General features: G+C 36.9%; 1 protein-coding gene across 4 annotated transcripts; it reads left to right on the top strand.

Moving 5' to 3' along the window:
- The first annotated feature begins 1,837 nt into the window (after window positions 1-1,837).
- On the top strand, window positions 1,838-14,224 carry LOC114311177 (TSL-kinase interacting-like protein). 4 transcript variants are annotated; one of them, XM_028257255.2, is made up of 8 exons: window positions 1,838-2,012; window positions 4,858-4,999; window positions 6,077-6,246; window positions 6,345-6,586; window positions 7,534-7,777; window positions 8,161-8,847; window positions 13,513-13,635; window positions 13,759-14,224. In XM_028257255.2, exons 2-8 carry the CDS (start codon window positions 4,873-4,875, stop codon window positions 13,849-13,851), a joined length of 1,686 nt encoding a protein of 561 aa, XP_028113056.2. In that variant the 5' UTR covers window positions 1,838-2,012; window positions 4,858-4,872; the 3' UTR covers window positions 13,852-14,224. The 4 variants fall into 4 exon arrangements, with proteins under 4 accessions (XP_028113056.2, XP_028113055.2, XP_028113057.2 ...); XM_028257254.2 differs by having other exon boundaries at window positions 1,839-2,012; window positions 6,041-6,246; XM_028257256.2 differs by having other exon boundaries at window positions 1,840-2,012; window positions 6,041-6,246; window positions 8,161-8,769.
- The last annotated feature ends 465 nt before the right edge of the window (window positions 14,225-14,689 follow it).

Genomic DNA, 14,689 nt, shown 5'->3' with positions numbered 1-14,689 from the left:
CAAATTATGGCTAGCAAGGAAGTCATACACATGCTCTTTCTCACAATCTGTTGAAATGAAGTTGCATCCTTGGAACACATAGCTTGAAAAATTTGATAATAATCCAGTTCCTGCCACAAGCTACTTAACTTAGCATAATACACTACAAGTGATCTGTCCTTTTAATCCAAACCCCAAAGCTTCTTTCTCAACTTATATGTCAGTGCATCATCATCCAGTTGAGAGTACATTTGTGAGGCAACGGTCCATATTTTAGGAGTAGTATCTAGGAGACAAAAAGACCAACTGATAATGGGCTGCATAAAATTAATGAGCCAAGTCATAACCAAAGCGTTCTCAAAAACCCATTGAGTATGCGAAGGGGCGTCATTAGCAAGTTGGGGGAGATCACCGGTAATATAGCCAGTGAAATGGCAAGCGGCAAAAGCAAGGCTACAAGAACGGGACCAGATCAGGTAGTTGGAGCCATCAAGTTTCATAGGACTGATTTGAAGAGAGAGGACTATCATTAAGGGTCATAACATGATGCACTTCACCCTCTTCACTAACCCTAGGGTCTTTATCCTCAATTTTAGCAATTGAAACTCAATCCACAAAAAAAATAGCAGTCCAGAAAGCCAATAACAGTGCCAAAAAATCAATTGAGAAATAGCAAAATACCTTTATAGACAGAGATAGAGCCAAAAACACAGCCAAGAAAGCAAAAAACGAACAAAAATTGAGAGAAACCTCACCAATTTGTCTAGCCTCCTACAGTGGTCCAGTTGGATCCCAAGGAAAGGGAAGGAAGAGAAGAAACAACCCTAAAAGGGCTTCAATAGTCGGTTAAAAAAAAAAGCTATTTTTTTCCAAAAAATCAACAAAAAATGGAAAAACCACCAAATAATTAACAAAATATTAAAATAAAATCATGGGGAAGAAACCCATGAAATTTCGAACCTGGGGGGATTGTTTATTATTATTTTTTTACAAAAAAACGAGAAAAAAAGAAAAACAAGGGAAAATACCACAATTTTCAAGGAGGAAGATGTAGCTTTGACACCATGTTAGATTTACATATGAAAAGAAGAAGAAGAAGAATGAGAGGAAAAAGAAGAATGAGAGAGAAAATTGCTGCTATTGTATTAACACTAGAAAATCCATTAGGGTTTACACATGTATTTATAATGAGTGCTGTTATTAATATCCCATCAATTATTTTGGACCCTCTATTTCTTTGGACTCGCATTTATAAATTGTAAAACCCTTAAAATCTATTTTCTCCCCTCAAATAATACCAAAATTATCATTGTAAAAACATTTCATCTATTCAAATGCACACCGCCCACATCCCAAAAAGCCTCACTACAACAATTTACACTTTTGGAGGCCAAATTTGACAACTAAAAGGGATTTAGTCGCCAAAAGTTCATTTTTTGGCGATTAAAAATGATTTTGGTCATTGTTGGTTTAGGTTTTTGTTACTAAATTATTTTAGTCGACGTATATTATTTATTGGCAACTAAAAAAAACACTAGTCGGTAAATATTCCACAATAGGCAACTAAAAAAAATATTAGTTGCCGTTGCTCTCGTTTTTAGGCTACTAAATGTAATTTTAGTTGTAGTATATTAATTTCTGCTGACAAAAATGAATTTAGTTGCCAAATAACAGCCATAATTGCGCTGTTACTCTTTGGCGACTAAGAGTTTGGTCGGCAAATATATAAGTTTAGCGCTTAAAAAATATTTGGTTGCAATATACTCAATTTTTTCTGACGAAAGAACAATTAGTCGCCAAATAGTAAACTTATGCGGACGAAAAATGTTTTGAAAGCTAAAAGATTTATAAAATTTTAGTGGGAAAATATTTTATGATTGGCGCCCAGATTTACATCGGTTTCCTCTGTCTCCCTCTCACACGGAGAACCTCACCTCTTCTCACTTCACTGAAGTCTGTCGCCACCGTTCCTCACGTCCGTCGCACATCGCCACCGCCGCAAATCACCACAGCCACCGCCGCAATACGAACAGGTTCTTGCTCTTTCTCCCCTGCCTCTCGCTCGCTCGCTCTCTGTCTCTCCCTTCCTCTATTTCCCCATTTATCACTCTTGCTCTAGGGTTTTACATGATTTGTTGAGTTGAATTTCGTGTTGATTTCTGAAATGGGTTTGGTTTAACTGGTTTGATTTCTACAGTTTTATGGGTTTGATGTCGTAAATGGGTTTGCTTGTTCTGTGGTTTGATACCTTTCCCCTTCGTTTCCTTTCTCTCTCATTAGGTTCAAAGCCCTAATCCAGCTCATTGTGTATGTATTTGCATGTATGGCTGCTCACTAGTTTCAAAGCCCTAATCCATTGATTGTGTATGTATTTGCATGTATGGCTCCTCATTGATTGTGTATGGATTATCATGCATTCTGATTATTTGAATTGAAATTTGATGCTATGATTGCTATAGTAAAGAATTTATTTGCTTCCCTTTTATGATTATTTCTCAGGCAATTTTCTAGTATTAAACTAAGTTGAAAATATTGTGGTTTCAGGCTGGGTTTGGGGTCTTCTAACCATTTTATATAATTGAATAGATGTTTTATATCTCTTATTACAGAAAGAAGTTACTGATTTGGATATTCCATTTGTGTACAGAGCACAATTTATATTTTTGTATAACCGTGCTATTTTGTCGTCCTCTATTTTTGTGTGGATTAGTAGTAATCGTACAAATAACTTTTGGCATGGTTTTGGCATCAAACGGATAATTATTGGCGTGATATATAGATTATCTTTTGTTGTGGTACAGATTACCATGGTAATATGTACCACGCCAAATGACTATTTGACATAATAGTGAATATATTTTTTGTGTACGTATGATTCTTTGTTTTGTATGGAATTATTATTTTAGGTCTCTATATACTTTGTTTGTATGAAATTTGATACTAAAAGTTATTCATTTTTGGATGGTTGGAAACAAAATGGATGCAAATTGTAGAATGGTTGATAACATCTGTATTGTTTTGTTTATATGCATGATACAAGTTGCATGGAATACATATAGGTTCTGGACAAATTAATTAAGAAAAACACAAAATTATATTTTTGGCGACTAAACAATTGGTAGCTAAAAATGAAGTAGATAACTTTTTGGTGCCTAAATATTTAATAGCCAAAAAAAAAAAAAAAAAAATTTGGCGACTACATATTTAGTAGCCAAAACAAAATCAGACTTTAGGCAACTAAAACTTTAGTAGCTAAAAAATAAAATAAAATGAAAAAATAAATAAATTGGTGACTATATATTTAGTAGCCCCCCCCCCAAAAAAAAAAAAAAAAAAAAAAAAAGATTTTAGGCAACTAAAATATTTAGTAAGTAAAAAAAATTAAGATGAACAAAAGGAAAAAAAAATTGATCCTACATAATTTAAGTTTTTGGCAATAAAAATCTTTAGTTACTAAAAATGCTCTAATTAATTTTATTTAAAATCTTTTGGCGACTAAAAATTTAGTTGTCAATTGGGAACTTTCGGCGACTAGACTTTTTTTAGCCACCAATTATCTTTCCCGACAATCTTTCAGCGACTAATCTGGCGACCAAAACTTTTAGTTGGCAAAAATAATCGGCGACTAAAAAAGGACTTTTGGCAACGAAAAATTTAGTCGCCAAAAGTGTCATTTATTGTTGTGCTTCTCTCCCAAAACCCTAACAAAACCCACAACGATGGAAACTTTGAAAACCATTGGAAAATTTTTTTATGATTAAGAAGTTTTTTCTCTACTTCATTACGAGGTTTGTCAATCTGTTTTGATTTTTTTTTTTTTTTTTTTTTTCTATTACCTCTTTTCACACGCAACACAATCCACTTTTATGCTTCTCTAGTTGATTTTCTGTCATTCATCAATGGCTTCATTGTACTTGTATGCTCTTTGTGTGAGCAAAACTGTGCAAGATTTCTGGTCGACCACCCAAGGGTGGTTTGACTCCTTTGTTTGCTTTTTCTGTTGCTGCTTCAGTTATCTGTTCCCGAACAAATAAGAAATGTTTGGTTGCCTGTTCATAAAAAAATAAACAATGTTCAGGCATGTGTTCCCGAATTTTGGTCATATGTTCGGGAGTTTAGTCTCAAAAAAATGACGAACAATCTTTATTACTTTTGCCATTTTTTTTAAGAAATTTACTCTTACAAGGCCAATCTCCTCTGAGTTAAGAACACCATCAAAGTTATGAATCTCTTCTAAGCTTTTATTGTTGTACTCCTCTCGTCTCATGAAGTTATGGTTATTGGAAAAACTTTCACTCATTGTCATTGCCGGAGAAGTGTATATAATCAAATGGTTGCTACTATTGCCGTCGGAATATTACCGCCAAAGGGGTTTCAAAGTTTTGAGGGTGGGTAGGTTTTGAAGGTAGGATCTGGGGAAGATGGATGGATGGGTGGTGATGGAGGTTGGTGTTCTCATAAACCCTAACTCATGATATCGTGGGTATGTGAACCTAATTGTGAGATGGGGTGTCCTAAAATTATTGATGTCCTTTTTAGTAATTTCACTTGAGGTTATTATTGTAACAAAAAAAGGTAAAAAATGAGGGGTCCAAAATAATTGATGGAGTGTTAATAACAACACTCATTTATAATATAAGACTAAGGACTAAAATGACGCGACTACCCTTGGACACTAACACTTAACAATGCACAATGATGCTGACCCAATGATCATATTTCCACAAAACAAGCTAGAAACAATTCATTAGGATGCCATCGACAAACAAGATCTTGATGCCCGAGTGTTTGGGTTGAATTATTGTTTTTTTAGTGAATTTTTTTATTTTATTTTAAGGAATGGAATAGGAATGATATGATAACCTATTTGATTTACAGCAAAGCTGAGCTGCTATGAAAACTACTAAACAGAAGAAGAGGAAGACGGTTGAGGCTCCTACAAAAAACAATGCAATTGTAGGTTTCACTGGAGTCAAGAAGTCCACAAATAGAGCTAGAGGACAGAGTCAGAGAACAGCAGGTTAGGTTTCTCAATAGAAGTTCTACGGGTGTATCACTATCAGCTTAAAGTACATTCTTTCAGTTGTAATATGTTGTATCCACCTTGGCATTGCATGTTATGCGTTTTGTTTGTCAATTACAAAAGGCTTGTTTGTGTTTTGTTTCATGTTTTTGCATTTTTGTTTTCAAAAATTTTGATAAGACAAAACAAAAAAATTTTGGTGCATTCTTTTGTTTTAAATTTTTTGAAAACTATTTTCAAAACTAAAAAAAAAAAAGGACACAAAAAGGCATTTTCACTTTTAATGCAACAAAACAGCCCCGTAGGTTTTATTTTTATTGACTGATGTGGAGACAAAACATGTTACTTAGCTTCTTTTGGGCTTCAGCAGCACCCATCTTTAAGGGATTTCTTTATTTTTTATTAACAGAGATTGGAAAGTTGTGTTTGATATATAGTTTTCTTGTTTTAATCTCGTTTGTTCTCTTCTATTCCGCTTTTCTTTTAATATCAATACAATTTCTCCTTAAAGCTGATCAGAAAATTTTCAAATATATATATCGAGCTAGCTGAAAACTTCCTGTTCACTTCCCCTTTCCACTGTTCTAATTCAAACAGCAACCATAAATTTGAGCAGTATATAAATACAAAATGGTTTGCTAACATGCATGGAAGTGATGAAGCAAACTGTACAACTTTTATTTATTTATTAATATGCATATTGCTAAAAACTTCTAAATGACACAAGAGTCAAAAGCATAGATGGAACAAATCAGTTTAAATTTAATAGCTCAGCTTACAGTCAGTGCTTGAACTGGAGATATTTCGTTGTTGAGTCGGGTTAATTGATTTTGATGAGTGTAGAATAGGTTGCATGGGCTGTAAAAACAAATCACATTTACAATGAGTGAAACAAAAAGTATGAAAATACTAATTTTCTTGCATATAACAATATTTGGTGTTTCATTTTTTTATATTTTTTATTAATGAAGAAACAATAATTTCCATCTGTTCTTAACCCGTGTCTTCTCCTTACTTCTTTGAACCTCCTCTTTCTAGGGGGATGTAAATATATCGTGCCTGAACATGATCCAGGCATTTTTCCATTTAGTGCTGCTCAAATGGTGGCTCAGCAGCTTCCAAGGATGGATGCATTATCTAAAGAAACTTTAAAAGAAGTACCTAAACTGGAGCTTCATCCTTCTGACAAGATTAAATTGCAGCTTTTCCCAATTGATGAAGGCACTCGAATCAGATTGGAGAAAGTAAACTTATGTACCTATAAGCATTGAACAGCAGAATTCTGCTTAAGATCGATCTGTCAGTTGTAACTATACTGATATATTGTCTCCCTTTCTTATAGGATGGTCATAATCCATTTTTGGAACTCACTCTAAGAGCTCGGAAGAAGATATCATCCGTGCTTAAGCACCTGAACAGCAAATGGGGCAATTCTAGTATTGCTCTAGGGGAGCCCATGCTTTTTCCATACAATATACAATTGGAAAAACTGAGTACATACAAGAGATGGACATTAAATGACAGTGACATTAGTGCAGGTGATGCATATGCAGCTATAGAAAGTCCAGCAGTTTTTCGCTTAAGGTCTGGAGCTTGATCTCTTCAGTTATTTTGGGCATCTATAAGTTTAGCTTAACTTCTAACTTATTGTAACCAGAAAATACGGAATACCCTAATGATTTACATTTTGGAACTTACGTTCTATGGTACACTTTCGTTTCAAACAGTGAATTTAGCAATCCAAAGAGATCCCATTTTTTCCCTCTTTATTTACTTGTTTGTTTAGGACTAAAATCTAGCAAGAGAAGGAGTTTTCGAAGGATATAATGTAAATAAATAAATGTGCCATGATGCTCCTTGAAATGTGTTTTTGCATTGATGAATTAAAAAAATATATATGTACTATCACTCCGTTTGTTTGGACAGAAAACATTTTCTGGAAAACATTTTATGTATTTTTTAGTGTTTGGTACAATGGAAAATGAAAGTCGATAGAAAGCATTTTCAATAGTCAATGGAAAATAAGCCTATTTAGACAGAAAATGTTTTTCACTTTTAAAAGGCAAAAAACGTTATTCGGACTAAAATTTTACCAATGTTACCACACTACCACCACCATCACCACGGTCACCACCACCATCACCATTGTCATCACCGCTGCTGCTGCCCCGCTACCATGCCACCACCTCCACCTCCACCTCCACCTTCATTCCACTACCACCACCACCACCACCACCATCACCACCAATCAAAAAAAAATGTTTTCTCTGGAAAACATTTTCTGGAAAAAGTTTTCCATAGAAAATGTTTTCCGCCCAAACAAACGGAGTGTATATTGTGTTGAATGTCTAATTGTTAAAAGAAAATTGCTCTACAAATACTTCAAATTCTAATATTGTAATCTGCACAAGTTTACCCGTATCATGCCACATGTTAGATCATGTACCCCATTTCCGTTCCTGTTCCCATTCCAGGTACTGGAACAATCTGCATTCTAGGTAACATAGTTCTGACTTCATCTGTCTTTCAAGGTATGGCTGGTTCTCCAATCTTGAGCCCAAAACCGTTGCAGTACCTTCGAGATGTACTCACTCAGGGGCTTGCTTTGAATCTGAAGGCCTTCAGAAAGATTGCAGTACAATTTCAGAGCTTGTAAATGACAGTAAGGAAAATTTTCAGATAACAAGTGAAGATTTCAAGCCAATCAATATCAGCAAAGAAGCAGATGTTGTTGTTGCTAAGAATATGTCTGTAGATGTACCAATTGGCCATGCGGTAAATTTTCACTTCTTTTGCCCATCTGTTATAGTTTCATTCGTATGACAATACTGGGGAGTTTTGTGATTTTGCAATCTCAACCTTCCGATGTACATTATTTGTCCAGATTCTGCATTTTATAGTCCCTACTAAAGCTATTGCATGATAAAATAGGCCTATCCCATTTAGTTTATACTGTGGAAAATAATTAAAAACTTGTTGGATTAATTAGGTGGTCCAAAATCATTCAGTCACAATTGGTTTTGCAATTACAACACTTTTCAGTTGGCCTATGTTACTAATCATTGATGTTTCTATCAAAAGGCTCAGATACATTATGTTTCCATCACAGATTTTACATATCTGAAAAAATATTTTACTAATTATTTTCTTCTTATTAGGATGATGAAGTCAAGATTGGGAATGGCCTTGCACAATCAGGGGTGCCATGGGATGATAGTTTGACAAACTTAAGCATTGGAGGCCTGCTGTCTGACACTTCCTTGCATGGAAAGATCAGTAATTGCGATCCAAAATTAAATGGCAGCAAATTAAACTTGCAACCAATTCAATTAATCTCCTCAGATATAAGTATTGGCGGCTTGCTGTCTGAAGCATCTTTGCAAGGCAGGATTAATGACCATGAGCCAAAATCAAATGGGAACAAGCTAGGCTTACAACCAACTATGGATAAGGGGCTAATACAATCATCATTACCATGGGATGATAGTCTGGCTACCTTAAACATTGGAGGCCTGCTGTCTGAAGCATCCTTGCAGAGCAAGATTGATAGTTGTGATCCAAAACCAAATGGAAACAAATTAGGGTTGCAGCCAACTACATTGATCTCTGATTCCTTGGATGCTTTTATTGCTGGCAAACTAAATTCTCAGCCTCAAGCATCAAAGCCTTCATCGCATGTCTCACACTCATCTATCTTGGATGCTGAAGAGACATGCCATGCATTTCCTTTTCGAAAACTGTCTTCGTCTGGCAAAGATGCTGTGCCGGTGAGTGGAAATGCTACTCCTAGGGACCACAACCATGATGGTAGTTTGAAGTCATTCAAATTTTCTAATTTTGCTGAGGTTGGCTAAATCTTTCCTTTTGCTTCTTGATTCTAATATTGCTATTTGGGAATAGTGCTGGCCCTCAGTTTCTTGTTGAGGCCCCCATTCTGAAAGCTTCAATCATGAATTAGTTTTTGACATGACCCATCCATCAATTGTGGTATTTGAATGAAACATAAGTAATCAAGTGAGTTTCTTGACATCAGTTGGAATTTTTCTGTTGAATACATTTACAATTTTTTTTACAGACACTAGATCTTGACACCAGGACATGGAAAAATAATTTTTAATATTCTTCAAAAAAAATTGTAGGCTAAAATAGTTTAAGGTAACAGAAAGCATCTCATCCATTAAATCCATGAATAGTTATATAGTAAACTTGAATTACTTGCTGTGCATGCTTGTTGAGTGAATGTCCAACTACACATCAGACACATATCCCATATGCTTACCAAGGTATTGCAGGTCTGATGTGGATACTTCACACTGTAGAAGAGTCCATGTAGTATAGTTAGAGTCCAAGATGCGCAGGATGTATTTAATATCTGCATGTTATTGATTTTGGGGGGGCGGGGGGTCCGGTTACGTTATGGGTAAACTACCAATAGGTCCTAACAGTTAAACTTAATTCCCATCAAGTCCTATTGAAAATAAGTTTTAGTAAAATTGTCGCTAAAAATAATTTTTTTGTGACAATTTTTTACATACTGTGAAAATACTGTATTATTGATTGATATCTGATTGTTGTATTACAAGATTGTTTGTTCTTGATTGATATTTTGTATTACAAATCAGAGTGGCATTATATAGGAGAGGGTTTGGGTAGTAGGTGAGGAGTAGTGGAGTGTAGTAGGTGAGTGTGAGTAGTGGAGTGTAGTAGGTGAGTGTATAGTAGGTGAGTGTGAGTAGTGGAGTGTAGTAGGTGAGTGTGAATGGTAAATTCTAACAGCCCCCCGCAAACTCAAGGAGGATAGAAACTAACCAACTTGAGTTTGAAGAGAGGAACAAAATAATAAAATACATAAAAATAAAAGAGGATAAGAGACACTGTATGGTCGTGTCAGACCATTGGTGAAGACACTGGATGGTGGTGTCATAACGTTGTAGAGGACACTGTATGGGGGTGTCATAACCATGTAGAGGACACTGTATGGTGGTGTCAGACCGATGTCGGACCGTTGTAGAAGACAGTTTATGGGGTCATGTCGGACCGTTGTAGAAGACAGTTTATGGAGTCTTGCTGGACCCTTGTAGAAACTAACCGGAATCAATGTCGGGACAGTTTACAGAGTCTTGTCGGACCCTTGAAGGAGCTAACCGGAATCAATGTCGGGACAGTTTACAGAGTCTTGTCGGACCCTTGTAGAAAAGCTAACCGGAATCAAATGTCGGGACAGTTTACAGAGTCTTGTCGGACCCTTAAAAAGTCGCACCCTCAAAAAGTGTGCCTAATTTTGTCAAAAGGCGTGCCATCAAAAGGCGTGCCCAATTCATCAAAAGGCGTGCCATCAAAAGGCGTGCCATCAAAAGGCGTGTCCACTTTATCAAAAGATGTGCCATGAAAAGGCGTGCCCGATGCATCAAAAGGCGTGCCAAATATGATGGCGAGGCACGTGAGGGCCTTGGCTGGCGTGCCCGTGTGTCTGGCGTCAAGAGGCGCGCGATGCGCATGGCTGCCTCGGCGTCAAGGTCTTTATAAATCGAAGCGGAGGCTGAGGCTGAGGCAGAAAACCCGCTAAAAAACTCTGAAAAACTCTTCGTTGTGCTGAGAGAGAGTGTCTGTAACACTCTGTTGCGAGAGATATTCTGTAACACTTGGTTGCCCAGAAAATGGCTTCGTCGTCCCGTGGGCTGCTCACTCTCTTTCCCGACCTGAACGAGTCCACAGGAGAGAGAACTGGTGCGGTGTCCCGTGAACCTCAACCAAACACCACTGGGTTTGCTCCGTTGAACTTTCCGATGCAGTCGGTGGAGCAAAAAATGGCAGTGCAAACGGATGTGGAGGCTAATCAGTATACGTTGAAGGCATGTGTGGAGTCCATGACGGCGGTCACAAATCTGTCGCACCGGCTGCAGAGTAGGACAAATGAGGTGCAGCAGTTAAACTCCCAGCTGGCTCTGCTCCAACGCATGTATAAGGATGCGCGAGCAGAGATAAGTGTGCTAAGGGCAGAAAACAAGGAGCTGAAGCGGAAGGCCACCGTGATGTTCCGATTTGGAGGGCCGCCATATGCGGCAGTGGAGGAGTATGGGGGAGTGAACGTGCTCGGTGGACAAGGAAACACGGAGGCAACACCGGCAAAGGCCGTCCAAGACGGAGGCAAGAAGAAGAGACCTGCAGCAGAGTAGAGAAGAAAAATCCCACTGTGGGTGTGGGTGTTTTTTTTTTTTTTTTTTTTTTTTTTTTTTTTTTTTTTTTTTTTTTTTTTTTGTGTGTTGTTGTAAAATGGTGATCGGGGTTGATCCCGGAGAGGAATAAAATAAGGTAAGGTTTGGTGTGCAAATCTTTATCACACGGATTTGGGAAAAACAGCAATGGTGTTTGGATTTTTTTTTTTTTTTTTTTTTTTTTTTTTTTTTTTTATAATAATAATAAGAATAATAATAATATATGAAGGTAGAAAGCTGCAAAAGTTGACAATGATGCATGCCATGCCTTTTTTTTTTATTATTATTATTTTATTTTATTTTATTTTTATTTTATTTATTTATTTATTAATTGTAAAGTGGGTCACATGGGTGACTCAGGAGTGCTGTAAAGCCTGTCCCTTTAATCAATGGGTTCGAAGAAAATAGAGAGAGAGAAAGAGATACCACAGATGAGAGACATGTTCAAAGGGGCGAAGAGCACGAAGAGTGAGTTCGCCATTGCCGATCTGCTAGCGTTTAACCGATTTGGTGAGTACGAAATGGAGTGGCTAGTGTTGCAATTCTTGTGAAGACTACACCGGAACGATCCTGGATGATTCGTCGGCGAGCACATGTAGGTCCTCTTCGGGAGATTTGACAACGGATTGTTGTTCTGCTTCCGAACGACCTGGTCTCGAGGCGAGGCCGCCATCGAACGGCTAGGAGACTTGGACCTATCGATCTAAAACCGGACTGACGGAGCGAGTGGAGCGAATCCGTGAAGGTTGACGCGCGTCGGGGAAGATGGACGGTTGAAGAAACCGTTGGACGGAGAGGAACTGATGTCTGGCCAAAGAGTTTCCAGAAATCAGAACCATGTGATGACCATATTGGCCTATATTTCTTCTCTGAAGACAAAAGGTATGAAAGCTTGGTGGATGACATGATGCACCAAGAACTTGGAGCAACACACTAGAAGATCTTGTAGCTGGTAGTAAAGAGGTAAAGATAGTGATTTAGTGAATGACATAGGCAGTTGTGGAGGTTTGAATTGGTTGAGCTCCGGCGGGCGGTCAAGGCAAGGTTGCCGCCCGCCGGAAGGCGATGAACACCAAGATCTTTAACCTTGCTCTGATACCATGTGAAAATACTGTATTATTGATTGATATCTGATTGTTGTATTACAAGATTGTTTGTTCTTGATTGATATTTTGTATTACAAATCAGAGTGGCATTATATAGGAGAGGGTTTGGGTAGTAGGTGAGGAGTAGTGGAGTGTAGTAGGTGAGTGTGAGTAGTGGAGTGTAGTAGGTGAGTGTATAGTAGGTGAGTGTGAGTAGTGGAGTGTAGTAGGTGAGTGTGAATGGTAAATTCTAACACATACGTCACTAAAAATTGACAATTAGTGACTTTTTTTGTCATGATTTTTATAAATTATCACTAAAATTTACAATTAGTGACTTTTTTTATGACAAATTTTTCTCATAGGACTTATTAGACAATAAGTTCACTTATTAAGATCTACACGTAAGTACCCCTTAATAACCTTGGTACCGAGGTGTAGACATATAGATGCTCTAACAGCAGGTATTGCAGGGCACACAAACTTCACACATTATGGGACACATTCCCTTAAAAGGTGTGTACCATATGTCTTAGTTATGAAGATTTGTGGTCTTAGTTATGAATCTTGTGAAGCTTATTTATGAGATTTTGTGATGATCAAATTTGTGGTGAATTTGGTTATGAGGCTTTGTGGTGGTTAGTGAGACTTTTTGTGGTGTTTTTAGTGATGACCCAAATTGATTTTGTTACGAGCCTTTGTGGTGTTTGGTTATGAACTGAAGTAGCCTTGGTTGTGTAGGAGGTTTTGTTATCAACCGAAGTGGTCTTAGTTATGAAGTTTTTGTGATATTTTTGTTATGGACAATTTAATTTTGGATATATGACCTAAATTGGTGGAATTCATGAACCATTTTGTTGAAATTTTAGGTGCGTACCATATACAATCTTTTGGAGGTGTATATAATTGCAATTCCCGTAAACTTGACCTATCTGGTTGATTGGAGAGATCATATACATTGACCATTTGTGAGTGCAATTTCTTTGAAATAAGACGCGAATGTTTACAATTTGGGTAGCCATTTTTTTGGGGTTATTTCATATTTGCCTTTGTTTGAAGTGTGACAATGTTTACAATTTGGATAAGCCTAAATCTTTTGAGATATCTGTATAAAATGTTTCAAATTTTAAGATTCCTTTAATACTTCCATGATTTCATGTGGTTTGTCTGATGACCTTCAAGAGTGTTTTTACGTTGCCTTGTTTTGTAGCTCAATGGACAAGGTGAGCTTGCACAAGGTCCTCCTTGTCAGGAATACAAGACAGGTGGTCTGTTGTCTCATTTAGGAGTGAATGACAATGAAAGTAGCCTTGGGCTGGCTGGCATCAAATGGGTATATTTAAATATCTTGCTCAATTTCCCTGAAGTTGTTTTGATGATGTTCCCCAAATGCAAGCAGAACTAACTTGTTCATTGTAAACATTATCTTTTTTGCATTTTCAATGGCTGGATGCAGACTGAATCTTTGGAACCGTTTGATGTTGGCATATCCACTTCACGACAGATTACAAGTTCGGATGGTGTTAGCATTGGTGAATTTGTTAGGTAGCAGCTTTCATTTGTTTTGAATATGATTGGATATAGAAAGGTTCTGTGGACAAGCAAAATGCAGGAAAACTGGACTGCTAACAAATAAAACAACCTCAAGCTAATGTAGCTTAATTGCAATCGCTAATGCCATAAAAGGGACTATTCTGTGCAGTATTGTGATTTGTGAACTTGTTAACGTCCCTAGTGGTGAAGGTTCAAGTCACAGAAACATCCTCATCCCTGGTTGGCTTATTTATTTATGTGCAGCAGAAGCAGCTTTGAGGGTTGCATCTGGAAGGACATTTATTCCAAAGAAAATTTGTTTTTGAGCATTTATAACATTCTTGTCTGGGTTACATGATGTGCCCAACTATAAAATGATACTTGCACCATGCATGTTTTGTAGCAACAGGGAAGGAGTGTGGAGTTGGGATGGGCAGAGATGATGCCTGCTCATCCATTGGACAGTTTAAAGCAATCACATAAGATTGTGTTTGAATTATGAATTTAAGTAATGATTTACAAAAAAAAAAAAAAAAGAAAAAAGATAGGCGAAATATAAATAAAATGCAATTACATTTAATTTTTTTTTCTTTTATTTTTCAAATTCTTAAATCCATTATCCAAACATAGTCTATGTATTCATTCTTTTTTTGTTTTTAAAGGTCTTGAATTTTTTAATTACTAGTCTGAAGATTTAATAAAAAATTATTAAAAGGCAAAACAACAAAAATCCCTCGTCTAGAGGCCTAAACAAAGTTTGAAGGCCTCTAATAATAAATCCTCAAAAAAAATTCTTTAGGAAAGACACCTTGGTAGTAAAGGCTTAAAAGACAGAGTAATACTTATCCAAAGGC

This window comes from Camellia sinensis, chromosome 1 (assembly GCF_055761805.1).
Source record: "Camellia sinensis isolate YWXY chromosome 1, ASM5576180v1, whole genome shotgun sequence".
In the NCBI taxonomy this organism is placed as follows: domain Eukaryota; kingdom Viridiplantae; phylum Streptophyta; class Magnoliopsida; order Ericales; family Theaceae; genus Camellia; species Camellia sinensis.
The sequence above is the reverse complement of the archived record's forward strand: the minus strand, read 5'-3'. Positions and strand labels throughout refer to the sequence as shown.

What these genes read in the sequence shown, in the direction of transcription:
- LOC114311177 (XM_028257254.2), top strand. Translation starts at nt 4,873, where the DNA reads ATGAAAACTACTAAACAGAAGAAGAGGAAGACGGTTGAGGCTCCTACA. An exon ending in ATGTACCAATTGGCCATGCG is followed by an intron (nt 7,778 to 8,160) that starts GTAAATTTTCAC and finishes TCTTCTTATTAG; the next exon opens with GATGATGAAGTCAAGATTGG. An exon ending in GGCTGGCTGGCATCAAATGG is followed by an intron (nt 13,636 to 13,758) that starts GTATATTTAAAT and finishes GGCTGGATGCAG; the next exon opens with ACTGAATCTTTGGAACCGTT.